This window comes from Chrysoperla carnea, chromosome 4 (assembly GCF_905475395.1).
Source record: "Chrysoperla carnea chromosome 4, inChrCarn1.1, whole genome shotgun sequence".
NCBI lineage: Eukaryota > Metazoa > Arthropoda > Insecta > Neuroptera > Chrysopidae > Chrysoperla > Chrysoperla carnea.
The window spans coordinates 49,731,559-49,746,691 of NC_058340.1; the positions used below are offsets into that span (position 1 = coordinate 49,731,559).

General features: G+C 29.5%; 1 protein-coding gene across 1 annotated transcript in view; it reads left to right on the forward strand.

Moving 5' to 3' along the window:
• Nucleotides 1-15,133, forward strand: part of LOC123298758 (transcriptional activator Myb) — a 49,247-nt gene that overhangs the window by 30,220 nt on the left and 3,894 nt on the right. The window contains exons 2-12 of the mRNA XM_044880853.1: nt 893-1,031; nt 3,965-4,114; nt 7,846-8,078; nt 8,141-8,357; nt 8,418-8,635; nt 8,705-8,832; nt 9,360-9,505; nt 9,569-9,760; nt 10,095-10,415; nt 12,147-12,326; nt 12,406-12,525. Coding sequence (XP_044736788.1) covers nt 893-1,031; nt 3,965-4,114; nt 7,846-8,078; nt 8,141-8,357; nt 8,418-8,635; nt 8,705-8,832; nt 9,360-9,505; nt 9,569-9,760; nt 10,095-10,415; nt 12,147-12,326; nt 12,406-12,525 — 2,044 coding nt within the window. The remainder of the gene's footprint in view (nt 1-892; nt 1,032-3,964; nt 4,115-7,845; nt 8,079-8,140; nt 8,358-8,417; nt 8,636-8,704; nt 8,833-9,359; nt 9,506-9,568; nt 9,761-10,094; nt 10,416-12,146; nt 12,327-12,405; nt 12,526-15,133) is intronic.

Sequence of the window (15,133 nt, forward strand, 5' to 3'; positions counted from 1 at the left end):
GATCTTTTCTTTATAGTAATCGTGAATAGTACAAGTACAACATTATTTTTTACCTTTTAACATTCGTTCGTCAACCACCCACCCCTTTCCCAAAATTTGTTTTCATAATGATTTATTCTCATAGGCACCATTTTCTTATTTTCGCTACCGCAGAACTATTTTGCCTTCGAATCGACCCTAAAGGCTCGGTGTAGATCATTTGAGAAAGCTTCTAAGGACTGTACCGATCAAAGTTCATTCTACCTTTTATACTGAAAGCGAATGTAATTAACATAATTTGAATATATTCATGTCATCGATAAATAAACAACCTGGTTTTCAATGTCATTTTATAATTTAAAAACAATGAATGGAATTATTTGTGTATCCTTGAGTTGATCTTCAAACAAATTATGAATAATAATTAGCCAAATTTTAAGAGGTTACTATGTTAAAATATAACTGCTTATATTATTATATCGTTTAAAGTATCTTATTTTATTCGATAATAATAAATTGAACAAAATCATCAATCGGAATGCAGGAAGTGACGTTACATATTGTATTATTATTTTTTTCTGTATAAATTATTTATTTTTTTAATATTTTTATAAATAAATACGGGGTGTACATAAAAAAACACATTGAAGGAAATAAGAATTTATTTGCAATATTAGCTGACTCCGTGAACTTCGTTTCACCTACAATTAATGTATTTGATTAAAACTTTTGATCAGCGATTATTAATCTAAATTAACATCTGCAGATCTAATTATTCATTAATAGCTAATATACTCTATTACTTAGGCCGTCCACTAGACCAAAACCCACTCCCCACCCCATTGAAACAAAAACAATGCTCTAAAAGAATTTTTTTTAAAATAAATATTAAATATTTTATTTTTATTTTCAGGTCCCACTTAGGTGGCGACTATGAATCTGACAGTAGTGATGAACTATCGGATGATTCAGGTGCAACTGACGAAGCTACAAATCAAGGACGAAATCATGTACGAAAATCAATAAATAAAGGAAGATGGAGTAAAGAAGAGGTAACTATTTTTATTTTAAATATTAAATATTGAACATTTGTATACTTAATGTCCTTTATATTTAGGAAAGGGCAAGGTCACACGCCCTTATCATAGGAAGTTTGTTAAAATAACTTGGTGTTAAAAAGAGCTATAATGTTTGGTCAAATTGGCGTTCACGTCTAAAACGTATGTCAAACGCAGCCTTAACATGTGATCCTTATAGAGTCCCATACTTCTCCGTATTGCTGTCATATTGTCTGTCTGTCATATCGCAACAAAGTTAAGTGACCTTTATCAAGTGTCCGTCTTTACATATTGTAACAAATGAGTGGCTTTATTTTGAAGAAGAAAAATATACGAAAATCAAGCACTCTACCTTCTTTGTCATTGAATATACTTAGAGTAAAACTTTGAGAAAAAATAACGGGCCTTACTTATAATTTACAGGAAAACCTAAAAGAAAATTCTAAGGCTTTAAATTCTCAAAAAAAATTGGAAAATATTTGTAGGAAGCCCTTTACACGTGATGCACAAATATGTAGAAATTTTTTTCATGGAACTTTCCCACTGAATATTGGTCAGAAAGCCGAAAATTGTATTTCTTGAATGATTTTCTCTACATAGTTAATTCTTTATTTTGATTTTCAATCTACAATATCTCAAAAACTATCTAAGATATCGAGAAATTCATTGAAAGGGCATCTAGTTGTCTCCAAAACCTGGAAATGTCAGAAAATTTTTAGTTACTGGAAAAGCCAGAAAATTTCGTAATGTTTCTCGAATTTTAAAATGTTTATATTGATTTAAAAGATTATTGGGCGCCAGTCAAGTGAAAATTGGGTCATAGAAGTATCTCTCCATAGAAGTATAAAAGTAAAAAGCTTAAACAGCTAGATATATTGAGATTTAAATTTGATTTTTGTAATTGCCTTATTGCTTTTGTAGAAAAAAATATTCAAACAAGCTCCAAATTCTTGATTTACTAGTACCGATTCAAAAATCGTCTTATACGCTTAATTTTCCTATCAATAACAAAATATTTTATCAAAAATGGTCTAGAAAAAGTCGGGAAATTTTTTAAACAAAATATCCTAAGCACTCTGATTGAAAACTGCTATCACAAATGTTCTTATTATCTATTTTCTCGGAAGCTACCTTAAAACCTCGATTTGCTTGATATTTGATCACCTTTTTATTGACTTATGAGGATTTCTAAAAAAATTTTGTGAACACCTGTATATAAAAAACACAATTATATAAAAATGTATATTATGTATTTGTATTTTGTAAAATATCCATTCTTAAGAAGGGTGAATAGTTTTTTTTAAAGTTTAAATTACTCTTAATTTATTTGTGAACATTTTAGATATGAGATAATATCATTTGAATCCTTGATAGAACTATTTAATAAAGGGTTGTATTTTACATCTATTTATTATTATGGGAAAAAACATTCTGGAATAGAAGAAATATTACCTTGCTGTAAGTTTAACATGAAACTATTGACCTTAATAATATAAATAGTTTTCCTATTTTTGTGCCAATCATAATGGTTTCTTCTTTCTCTATATTTGAGGAACTGTGAAATAAATATTAACCTATTTTATTTTAAGTGCTTACTTAGATAAAACACCTATTGGAGTATTTTGATACTTTATACAACCAAAAAGAGACAATAGAGAATATCAATTTTTTTTTCATAAAAACTCATTCATTTAACAACAGTAGAAATAAATTATTTTTCGAATAACTAAAAAAACAACCTAGATAAAAGCCATAAAAGATTTGTTTGTAAAACAAAATTTAGCATGAAGTTCTTTATGGTTAGAGAGCTGGCCATATGATTTACTGATGGTCATGGTTACGGTCTACTGAGCCTTTAATATGATAGTAGGTAATGCCCCAAGTCGCCCTGTAAGAGTCCACGAATTTCTACGTGGAATATTTCCTCCAGGAGGGAGTTTGAAAAGCTGTCACTAAGTGGTGGTGCTTGAAACTGTCTATTTTTTTTATAATTAATTAGATGTGATTCTTTACAGTCATTCTGCAAAGTTTGAGTCCAGTAAGTAATTCCAATTCGGAACTATGCCGAGAAATGCGAAAAAAAATCATCGATATTCCTTATTTACACCTAGAGCAATACTTACCATATTTGGATTGTGCGCTGGGTTTCTTGCAAACATAAAGACGTCCCTGAAAGGTTAGGACACCGCTCTACGTATATTCACTCTAAAATAATTCGATTTAGCTAAACTTATCTTAGCTTGCTCCGTTTAGAAGTTAGGCGGCCCTAAAATTGAAATTTTATATGAAGACAGCATATCCGACACATAAAAATCAGAATTAATATCAATTCATTAGCGTAGAAAATGGAAGGTGGTTCTATGCCTTCCTCTCTTAAATTTGCACGCCAATGAAAATAGAAGCTTTAAGAATGAAATTCGAATTAAGTTGTTTACTAAAATTAGGTACTCTTGGTATCTCTCGATTTACTCTCATAGTTTACTTAAAATTTAAAATGGACTAAGAAAAATTATGTTTAATTGATCCTAATATTTTTGCGTGACTATTTGTCATAATAAATAGTGTATACCAAGTGCTGTCTTAATATAGATATCTCTCTTCAACGACCAATACTATAACTATAGTCGTTTATGTTAAACGACTATTATCCAAATTTTAATTAAATTTATCTTGAGTTAGAGACGGTCAATCGACTTCTGACCCTTATGTCCATAGCGGGACAATAGCCTTAAGTCCTATAATTTTTTTAATTTATAAAACTTAATTTTGTATCACACTGTAGATTATTCTCATGCGTATAAAATATATTTCTCTTGAAAATATAATAATTCAACAGACTAATTAAAAAGGCTTTTAGTGGGTCCAGTCATCATGGAGTCAGGTAAAAAGAAACTAAAACTAATTGAGTCTTATTTTTTCTATTTTAGGATACTCAATTGAAACAACTTGTAGAAGAATATAATGAAAGATGGGATGTGATATCACAGCATTTTTACGACAGATCCGATGTACAATGTCAGCAGCGATGGACCAAAGTTGTAAATCCAGAATTAGTTAAAGGGCCATGGACGAAAGAGGTAAAATTAACTTTTTATATTAACTTCATCTTATATAAGAATGTAATACAGAAGTTATAGATGCACTTGAAAAAACATTATTGAATTTTCATTAGATCTTTACTTTTTGAAGCCATCTGTTACCAAAAAACCATTATTCTTGAATGGCGTGTGTGGATAACTGCAAAATAAAAAGTCTAGGTCGATCAAATTTCAAATATAAGTTATGCATGGTTATAGTTTCAAACACAAAGCATATTAATTTTGGAGTCTAATCAGAAGAGGGGCCTAAAAATGTATAAAATTTTCAAATTTTCTCTAAAACAATATATTTTTATCGTTATGCCTTTTTGCCATCCACATTTCAACACACATCTTTCTTTATAATAAAGGTGCGTGAGGACTGGACCAGGGGACCCCAACTTGAAGGGTTTCTGAATTATCGAAAACAAATTCGTCGCTGCTAAACCCTCATTTTTTTAAATTTCAAAAAAAGATGTTTGTCATTGCCAAAAATAAAAGAAAACTGAAAATGATTCCAATAATAAGCTTCTTCGAATTTAATGACGGGGCCAAAAAAATTTTCTTTTTAAGGACGTACAATTTTTTGATCCAAATTTCAAGAAACTTAAATTTATTTTTATTTTATAAATTTTAAAAATATTTGAAAACAGTAGTTGGGGCTTTTATCGTATATTATTTATTTATTTATAAATATAAAAATAATAATGGCTTTGCATAGCGTATAGAACTATTGTTCACTTAATCATGTAATGTTTCTTATTTTTAAAAAGGGTTGGGGTTTTATACTTAAATTTATGTAAGCATTATTGAAACCGGTTTTACAGTTTCCCGCCAAGTAAAGAGATACTTATTATATTATTATGTGCGTATAGTCAGACATTACCTTATATTCAGTCTCTCATCGTCTTAAAAATTATTGTGTAGTCATGTACTCATATTATTATATACATACAGAATGTTCAAGGATTCGGTTAACAACAAAATTATTTTTGCGGTAAAAAATAAAAATTATTCATAAAAAGTGTTCAGAATTTATCAAAATACGGAAATCATCCAAAAAAATGTCTCCTCCTTCTCTCTTGTAACTCCTATTTTACAAAAATATCCTGCTACTAAGACACACTCTTATGTGTATTTCAAATTTTTAAGTATCATATTTTGTAAAAATTAAACAAAGCTTGAATATAAATTTTAAAATCTACTTTCAAAGTTTAACATTAGGTACTGGAAAGTGGAATAAATGTTTGGCTTTCCACTCAGACTGACGGTCCCCGGCTACCTGGCTGATGTTTTGGCAAACTGTTTTTAGCATCTCTGTTAACATTCTGACAAAACATCAGCCACATACCTATTCGTTGCAAAAAAAATTTATTTTGCATGTTTGGCTCTCCGCCCAGTCCTACGGTCCCCATTTGTCTGGCTGATGTTTCGGCATTTGTTAGATTAACCTTAAATCTTTATTTTCCGGAAGAGAAAACTCACGTACTTGTTCAATAGTAAAACCTGCATATCCCTCTTAGTCTAATACAATCATTGTTTTGAGGATACTAACCCTTGATTTCTCGTGTTGAATTAAAATAAAACAATTTATTTTAAAGTGAATTTAATATTTGTTTTAATTCAAATTTCTACACCGTTATCCCAACAAAGACTAAAATGTAATCAGTTTCGTTTCATAATATCAAAATAAATATTTTTGAGTCAATATGTTATTTTAAATCGATTCGTCTTAAATCTTAATATCACATTGAATAATGGCAGTAGTTCGCGTATATATTGTGTACGATATGTATGTAGGATGCAACGAACGGTTCGCGGTAATGTGTATAGTTAATTATATCAGATAAATGTAACTATATATAAGTTATTTCACATAGATGGAATTGCAATGTGCATGGTACGGTCATTGCCAGTCAATAAAATCCATGATAATCACATTTCACCTAGTGCAGTGGAATTATGCATTTAACAATTAATGACGAACACATCCTGCGTATTATTTTACATTTTTTCTTCATAACTGGTTTTTTATATAATTAATTATTTCGATGATTAATAAAATAATTATTTTATAATTAAACAAAATTAATATAAATATAATCAGCTCATTGTTTTTTTAAATCTCCATATTATAAGAATTTCAACTTCCTTTAAGCCTTCCAATTTGTATCGCTAATTATCGCTCACTGGGTAGAACACTCTAAAATTTTGTTGGAAGTAAATGGATCAAAATAAAGTCTCTAGACAAATAACTTTTAAAAAAAAAATCCTTCAAATAATTCCACATTTCATGATTTTTTCTAAAAAAAATTATCTTTACCAAAGATATTTTTCGATAAAAAATTGTATGACAGAGTTGTTCAATAAGATGTTACCACTTATATGGTAATATTTTGGCAGGACACTGACGATTGAACTGCCACCTTCATAACATGAGGATCTCTGATGATTCCACTCGTAGATCCTAATATGGAGGACGATGAAACCTCCATACATTTTATTTGCATCTGCGGAAATCCGATGGTTGTTAGATACAGAATGTTTTGGTCGATAACTTTGGATTCATGACTCCTGAGGGCAATCTCGGTGGAGAAGCTGTGAGCTTTCTGTGTAGCGTCAATTCTACGTAAAAAATTTTTTTGACAAATGACAAATGCGAATTAAAAACTTTTTCCATCCAAAAAAAAAAACCCCAACTGTATTTAAAAATTTCTAAATAAAACCTATTCTAAAATTATAATACAAATGTAGATAGAAAATTTCGTCTGACACGCAAAACAGTTTAGTTAGAGAACATAAAAATGATATCTGATATGAATTTTTCACAAAAGGACTAATATTATCGACCTTGACCTAAGAAGTTCAATTTTTTGAAAGGTGTGGTGTAGTTGATATTTCATCATATCCGGTACAATACTGTAATATCTACCATGATTTTGAGAATAAAAAAATTTTTATAAGCATGCACTAGCTTATATTTGTTTATGTGATAAAATTTTAATATTTTATATAAAAAAATTATTATTTTTATCTCAAATACAAGTTTATATCTATGTAATATAGAGTAGTTTTATATTTTATAAACATTTTATGTATGTACAGTGACACCCAACATTAAAAATCTTAAATTATCCTTCTGATTCCTTGCATTTAATATTCATTATTTTGAAGTATTCAAATTGTTCTCTTGGAAAGTTTAAGGCTGCCCCGGATTAAGAATTTATAGGAACATGTATCAATAGAGTAGAGTCTCACTAGATGTCGGATTACTGAAATTGTATTGAAATGTGATCTGAAATACTGAATGTTCGGATTTCTGAGACTAGTTAGAGGAAGGGAGGTTACTAGTGTGCTGCGGTTAGGTGCGACGTTTCTCAGCTAACCGCACAGTAAACAAGGCCCACACAGTAAATACATTGAAAAATGATTTTCTTAAAAATAAATTTAAATAAGCTCGAGACAAAAGACTTTATTAAGAGATTTTAATAGTATAGCAGCTAACTAACCATGTTAGTCGTTACATAGGATAGGCAAAAAATCGTTACTCATTTAAAACATTTCCTCATTTTGAGGAATTGATTTAAGAATTCCACTTGTTTGTTTTGTATTCAATATGGTACTTTACGATGGGTAGTGACTTTTGACCTACCCTGTATACCTTGTTTTGATTTACCATAATTATAAAAAAATGATTATAAACTAAACAATTCAATTTTTATTAATTCCAGGAGGATGATAAAGTAATCGAACTCGTTCAAAGGTATGGTCCCAAAAAATGGACATTAATTGCACGACACTTAAAAGGCCGAATTGGTAAACAATGTCGAGAAAGATGGCATAACCATTTAAATCCAAGTATTAAAAAAACCGCATGGACTGAAGAAGAGGATAATATTATTTACGATGCACACAGACAGTGGGGAAATCAATGGGCAAAGATTGCAAAATTATTGCCAGGACGGTAAGTTTTTTGGTAATTTTAAATATAATTGCTCTTTAAGTATAATAATACTTTTTTTATAGGACTGATAATGCAATTAAAAATCATTGGAACTCAACAATGCGACGTAAATATGAGTCCGAACAGTCTGGAGAAGGTCGTCGACCCAGAGCTAAAGGACGACCATCTCATAGAGCTTTGATGATCGAATCAACAAAATACCAACAATCGTATGATGTGAGTCGAAATTTAAATCAACAAATACACCACGAAGGAGTACCAATGAGTGCTATAAACGATGTAAGAAAATTTTAACAAAAATCCAATCAGCTTTTTTGCTTATCCTATTAATAATTTCAGGATTGGTCACTTGAATTTTATGAACCAGCTAGCAGTCAATCGAGTGTTGGTGGTTTTTCAACAGAAGCAACTCCAAGTCCTAGTCCATTAACCCCTACACAAACACCCACACCATCACAACAGTTCCCTCCACATTTAGATAAGGAAAGTCAAGTTAAACAAGTCAAAATTAATAATAACAATAATAAAAATACACGAGAAGTTTTGTCTTCTTTCAAGTAAGTTTCTTTATTATTTAAGACTTATAGATCCAGCGAAGAACTAAAATGTATGTATTTTATTTACAGGATGCTAGAATTAGAAATATTAGGAAATCAACCAAGTCCTGTAAAATTAATACCTATGTGTGAAGAAGGTGTCGCAGAATTAAATACTATTGATTATAATGAATATAAATCTCCACAGAGTTCGCCAAGTAAGCATTTTTATTTTTTTAAATAATGAAGGTATATAATATTATTGTAGATAAATCTGGGTGAGCAAAAACCTCTTCTGAATGAGAATATTTGCCAGGTCTTGTCATTTTAAATAAGTGATTTAGCCGAATAATGAATATTCACTCACGTTCTCACCGCACCATTCGGCCACCAAAAGTTTAAAAACTTTTATCAATTTTCTTTCGATTCTGATGAAAAATACTAGAATTGGACAGACCCTTAAACAGAGAATAATATAGGGTAAAATTTCTCCTAAAGGAATATAGAGAAACCCAAAATTCTGTAAAAATTGAATCATCTTGTTTTCGACCATGTGATAAATCAGGTTAATAGTACTCCATAAATACTTTCAATGAAATTTTCGTATATTGTGTATTAAATAGGAAAACAGTTTTAAAAGCTGTTGGGAGGGAACCTGTATCTCAGGAAATACTCTGAAAATAAAAAGATTTTTAAAAATTACTGCTTTATTAATCTTATTAAATTTTATGTTAATTTTTTTCAGAAGTTACGTATCAATCTGGATTGAACAACAATAATAAACGTATGTCAATTAGTAGTCTGAATGCCAGAAATAGTTCACCACCACCAATTTTAAGAAGGGGACTCTTACGTAAACGAAGAGACAGTCTTAACGACGTAAACGCTGATGTAAGACGAAAAATTCAATATATATTTGTAAAAAATAATTTGTTTTATTAATTTGTACTACAGGGTGAAATTGAAACGCATACTATTGAAATACAAGAAACAAATTCACCAACAAAAAGCACGCCTATTAAACCTTTGCCATTTAGTCCATCACAATTTTTCAACAGTCCGGATTTATCATTCGATGTTACATTATCATCAACGCCGGTACGAGGTGGGCATGGAACTACACCACGAAAAGATAGACCAACACAGGTTTGTTATTAAATATAAGAGACTCCGTTGCCATATCGCAATTACACTTAATTACGATTTTATACAATTTTTTTGTTCTAAAATCGAAATATTTCTGCTCAACCCTGTTCTCAAATGGAAAACTCAATTGATTTCGAATATGATAATGTTGATCGATTCTACTTGTCTGTACGAACGAATTATAATTTTTATTTACCGGTTGTCCTTTTAGAACGAGTTCATGACGGATTAATTTGAGTTAATTTTCCACACTAATACCGGCAACTGAGTCACTATCCCAAATAGAAGTAATAGTTAAATATTTATATCTTGGATGTGATTCTTTTTTTAATAGGGAATAGAAAGTCCATTAACAACACCAAAACCATTACCGATTGTTCGAAGTCACACATCAACACATAATACAGATAAAATTAGTACACCAAGTAAATTGAAACGAGGTATAACAGATAATACACCACGAACACCCACACCATTTAAAAGAGCAATGGCTGAAATCGAACGAAAATCTGGTGCAATTAAATATACACCACAAACACCAACACATTTAGAAGAAGATTTAACGGATATTATTAAGAAAGAACAAGAAGACTTATCAATGAGTGATTCACATTACAATGATACAGATTTCTCTTCTGATAATGTATTTCATCAGGTAAGAAATTTTTTTTAAAATAATATTATATGTGCATGGGCAAAATTTTAGGAAAAATTAGGGCCTAGGAGGAGTCTGTTGATTTTTTAAATTAAATAAGTTCCAAAATTGCAAGGAAATAACCATAAAATTTCGTTTTTTCAACAGAACTTCAGTAAAATGAATTCAGCATTATAAATTTCTATAGTTTCATATTTTACTTGTTACTTTAATTATTTGATATTGGTGGCCATGAAGTATAAACTTTATTCCAGGTAATTCTATAACCGGTACGGATACGATCTAATGACATTTTAATGCAAAAATTATTTTAATGAAAATTTATATCCCATCTCCAAAAAATTTCGTGTGTATTTCGAAATATATACGAAACTGTCGTTGCGTTGCAATAATCGATTCGATATGTTTCAAAAATTATTTTTGCCCACATCACTTTTCCATTGTAACTAACTCGAACTCGATGTCTTTGTGCAATGCGCTTCGCAGTTTAGTTACTAGACATTAATTTCGTCAGATTCTATTGCCCTACTCTGTCAAAAGATGTATTTACCCAAAAATAGAGATGAAAAACTCACAATCTGGAATTTTTAAAGAGAGTTCAGTGGGAAAGGTGGGCATTCTAATAAACTTCATAAAATTTTTCAAATGTAATCTTAAAACTAGTTAAATAATTTTAAGTAGCGAGTAGTAAAATGTTAAAAAAAATTTGTATGTCCGGTGTAATCGTCATTTATTTCCCCATATTAAAACAATATATCCACATAAGCTTAGCTTCAAATTTTAAAACTTAGCAAAAATTTTTATATCAAAAATCATAAAAAATAATATAATTTGTATCATTTTCATCTTAATATATCAATCTAAAACAAATTTCGATAACACATGACATACTGATTCTCATCATACCTTGGCGTCGATTATAAGCTTCAGAGGAGTGCCCGTATAGTTACTGATAATTTTATACAAATTAAACGTATACAGTATGGTTCAACAAAAACGAAACGAATAAAATCATGGCGAAAATGGCTTCAAAAAACAAAACAGAAATCAACAATGACGTCATTTTTAAAGTATCTCCCTCTTTGTTTAATTAGGAGTTTTAAACGTTCATATTTTTTGTACTTCTGAAAATTTTCAAAAACCAACTTCACTTTTCTGTCCGTGTAGTGCGAATTCTTCATATAAAGTAATATAAATTATGTAGTCATCATTCCCAATTTATGCAAATCAAGTTTCTTTGCATGAGTTTTTTGCCCTTAAAGTGTTTAAGTATTTGCCTCCAACGTGAGTTTGTGCGTTTTTTTATTGAAAATTTTTAATATAATTTAAAATTTTTTCCCGAACGTTCACAGTTTCCGATATATTTGCGACAAAATCAGATACTTCTTTTTTCGAATAAATATTTAGAAAATAGTTGTCAATTGAAATTGTAAAAATAATGAATATTTTAAATCCAAACACATAAAATAAGTTGTAAATTTCCGTTTCATTATTGTTGTACCATCATATATATGTTTCAAAGTAAATTTCATACCCTGATTAGTCGTGTTCATAACACCAATACGACTTTAATACCTTTCATGTTCCAAAGAACAAATTGAATATTGATGATGTACTGTTCAAAACATGTAAATTGAATCACACTGTAAGTTTGTTCGATCAGTATGTTATGAATACGACTATGAATTGCAAAATATAAAAGTAACACTGTATTTCAAACACTTTTTTTAGACACAAGATAGTGGCTACAATACAACTGGTAGTAAACGTCGTACACCAAGTTTAACTGGTAAAGAAAATACCCAACCTAATAAACGAGTGCGTAAAGCTTTGGCACCCGGTTGGAGCACACCTGGAAATAGTTTAGTTGTTAGCTCATGTTCGGATATGTCTTACATGACTGAAACTCCGGTATGGTTATAACACATAACTTGATAATGATTTTTACAACACATTAAATAACATGATTTTTTTGTCGTTTACTTTTCAGAGCAAATCTTTAGCTGGTGATACATCAGTATTATTTTCGCCACCATCAATAATCAAAAATGCGTTAGGTGCTGACGCAAGCCCCTTGGATGTTGCTCCTCTGACGGCCGGCTCCGCCAAGGTACAATCTTCCTCAAATTCCCAATCCTGGTTTGATTTTCCATTTCAAATATTTCCACCATAATCATGTTTTTTATTTTATTTATATATTATTACCACACTTTATTATTTAATTTTATTTACAAACTCATGTATTTTTTTGCATGAATAAAATATTATCGTATTTGTTTTATTCGCTTGTTCATTAGTCACATCAATCATTAGGTGACATCAATCATTTCATGTCTCAATTTAATTTTACAAACAAAATATATTTAAGAAATTTATTTTAATTTTACAACGAAACAAAAATATTATTTTTCGATAATATCAATTGAAATTTTGAAATAATTGGCAAATGAGAGTTGTCACCTGATAGTCAATAATGATTTCAAAAGTCAATAATAGGTCGGTTAACTAACTTTCGGTTAACGGTTTTACTCTTTCTAAAAATTGTTTAGTTTAAGATAAAATCAAAAGAATATTCTAATATTTATTGTATCAGATAAAAATTATGTTCAAGAGAATAAGTTTATTTAATTTGGTTGTACATTAAAAGAAAGAGTTTGTTTGACTGACCTATTGTTTTTTTACAAAATTTGTTTAAAAAGTATGATTATGAATTGATTATTTAAATAAACACTGCACTTTGCACTATGTTTGTTCTACCATTAGCAATAATTGGATGAATATAGGATTTCTCTATAGACGACTGTAAAAACTTTAGCGTATTCTAGGGGTTTTAGGTTAGGCTGAGTTAGAGTATATTGGCTGTCCACGAAAGACACACTTTTACCGTAGGGCCCATTGTGATACTACATATATGTGCTTTACCACCTTTTCAGGTGGTAATTTCATTGATCAGCTCCTCAATTATTTTGAGAGGCTGAGTACACCATCTTCATGTATATACCATGCACTCCAGCCAATCACAACGATTAATTTAATTAATTTTTTTTGTGATGGCGGGAATAAAACCCGTTGCCTATGGTTAGGCTTTAACCAACTGAGCTAGAAAGAGCTAAGATTGACTACGGGAGCTTTAAAATTTCATAATTCATTTAAATAAGTTTTTACTTTCAAATTGGTTTGTTTCTAAAAAGTGAAATTATGTTTAAGGAATGTTTACTTCAGTAAGATGATGGTGGTGGACCTTGCTATGAGACAAAGAAATCAAAAGCTCTCTTTTGAAATGAAGGCTCTCTCAGTTAAGTATCATGGAATAATTTCGTTAACCATTCAATTTTGAATAGCAAAAGCCAACAATATTCATAGATCTATAGCAATCTCTATCGTAATTTTCCAGTCTGTATAATTTTTGAAGAAATATAAACCATTGATAGATTCCGTCAATCCATAAAGCACATCAAACTGTGACTTTTGTGAATGTAACGACGTCTAAATCATCGAATGTAAATTCTTAACTGTATGTAACTAAAACCTGGTGAAATTTGAAAACAAACCGAGCACAAATCATAAAAATTAACTAGAAATTGTTTATAAAAAACATTTCGTATTGTTTACTGAATTTTGAACTATTAAAATCCCCGCTAAGTGGAAAAGATACAAATAATTCTAAAAAGATTCAAATAGTATCTTTTTAGATTATATTTTTCTGCAAAAAAGACTTAGTACAGTTCAATAATCAAGTACTTACCAGTCGTCAATGAGAAAATATCCAAGGAATTCACATTTTTGCAAATGTAGAGCGCAACATTTTTACTGTAATTATTTTGATCGGTAATTTAAAAATCTTTAATTTCTTCTATTGTAGATTATGTGATTTATTTAGCAGAATTTATCATCTTGTTATTATTATTTATTGTTTTGTTACTTTCTTATTTCTTTTTTTTCTTTATTTTTTGTTTACATAATTATTCGTTAGAAATTTTTTTTTTCGTAATTGTATATATTTTAGTACCTACAACAATCCAAAGAAATAATAGTGCTTTTTTTAGTAAGGCCCTTTGTTGTTTACTTAATTCACAAATCCTATTTTTATTTTTTTTCGTGTCATGTAAAAGATGAGTAGTTAGAGGGCAGTAAATATATTATTTTTATTGTAGAGATATACTATATTTTACAACGTCGTACACAGTTTTAGCGATTAGAGATAAAAACGGCAAAAATTTGCATTATTGTAGGAAACTTTATGCCAGTGCTGTAATTTGAGTCCAATTTTTAATCACATGAAAAATTGTATAATCAAAAGATTATTACCCCAATAATGCATATTTTTGCTGCTTAGTTTATAAGTATAAATGAATAGTTGTATGACAGTCATTTAAAAAAGTATCTACTATATTTACGCGAAGCGTAAAAATTCAAATGGATTTTGAAAAGTGAGGTAGTTCTTATTGTAGAAATAATTACTAGGAATATAATGTGTTATTTGGCTTCAGAGATTATTGTTGAAGTAAGCTTAATTCTCCAAAATAATAAATAAACGTTTTCAACAACATCATGTACTACATTTAAAATTTAACTGAATTTTTAATCTCTTTTGTTGCTTTGTTTATCAAATTTATTGTGCATGATTGAAGTTCAATACAGAATTAATATTACGTCATTTAATATATTAATTATTATTTTTGTGTACTTATTTAGACATTCGATATCAAATCATTTTA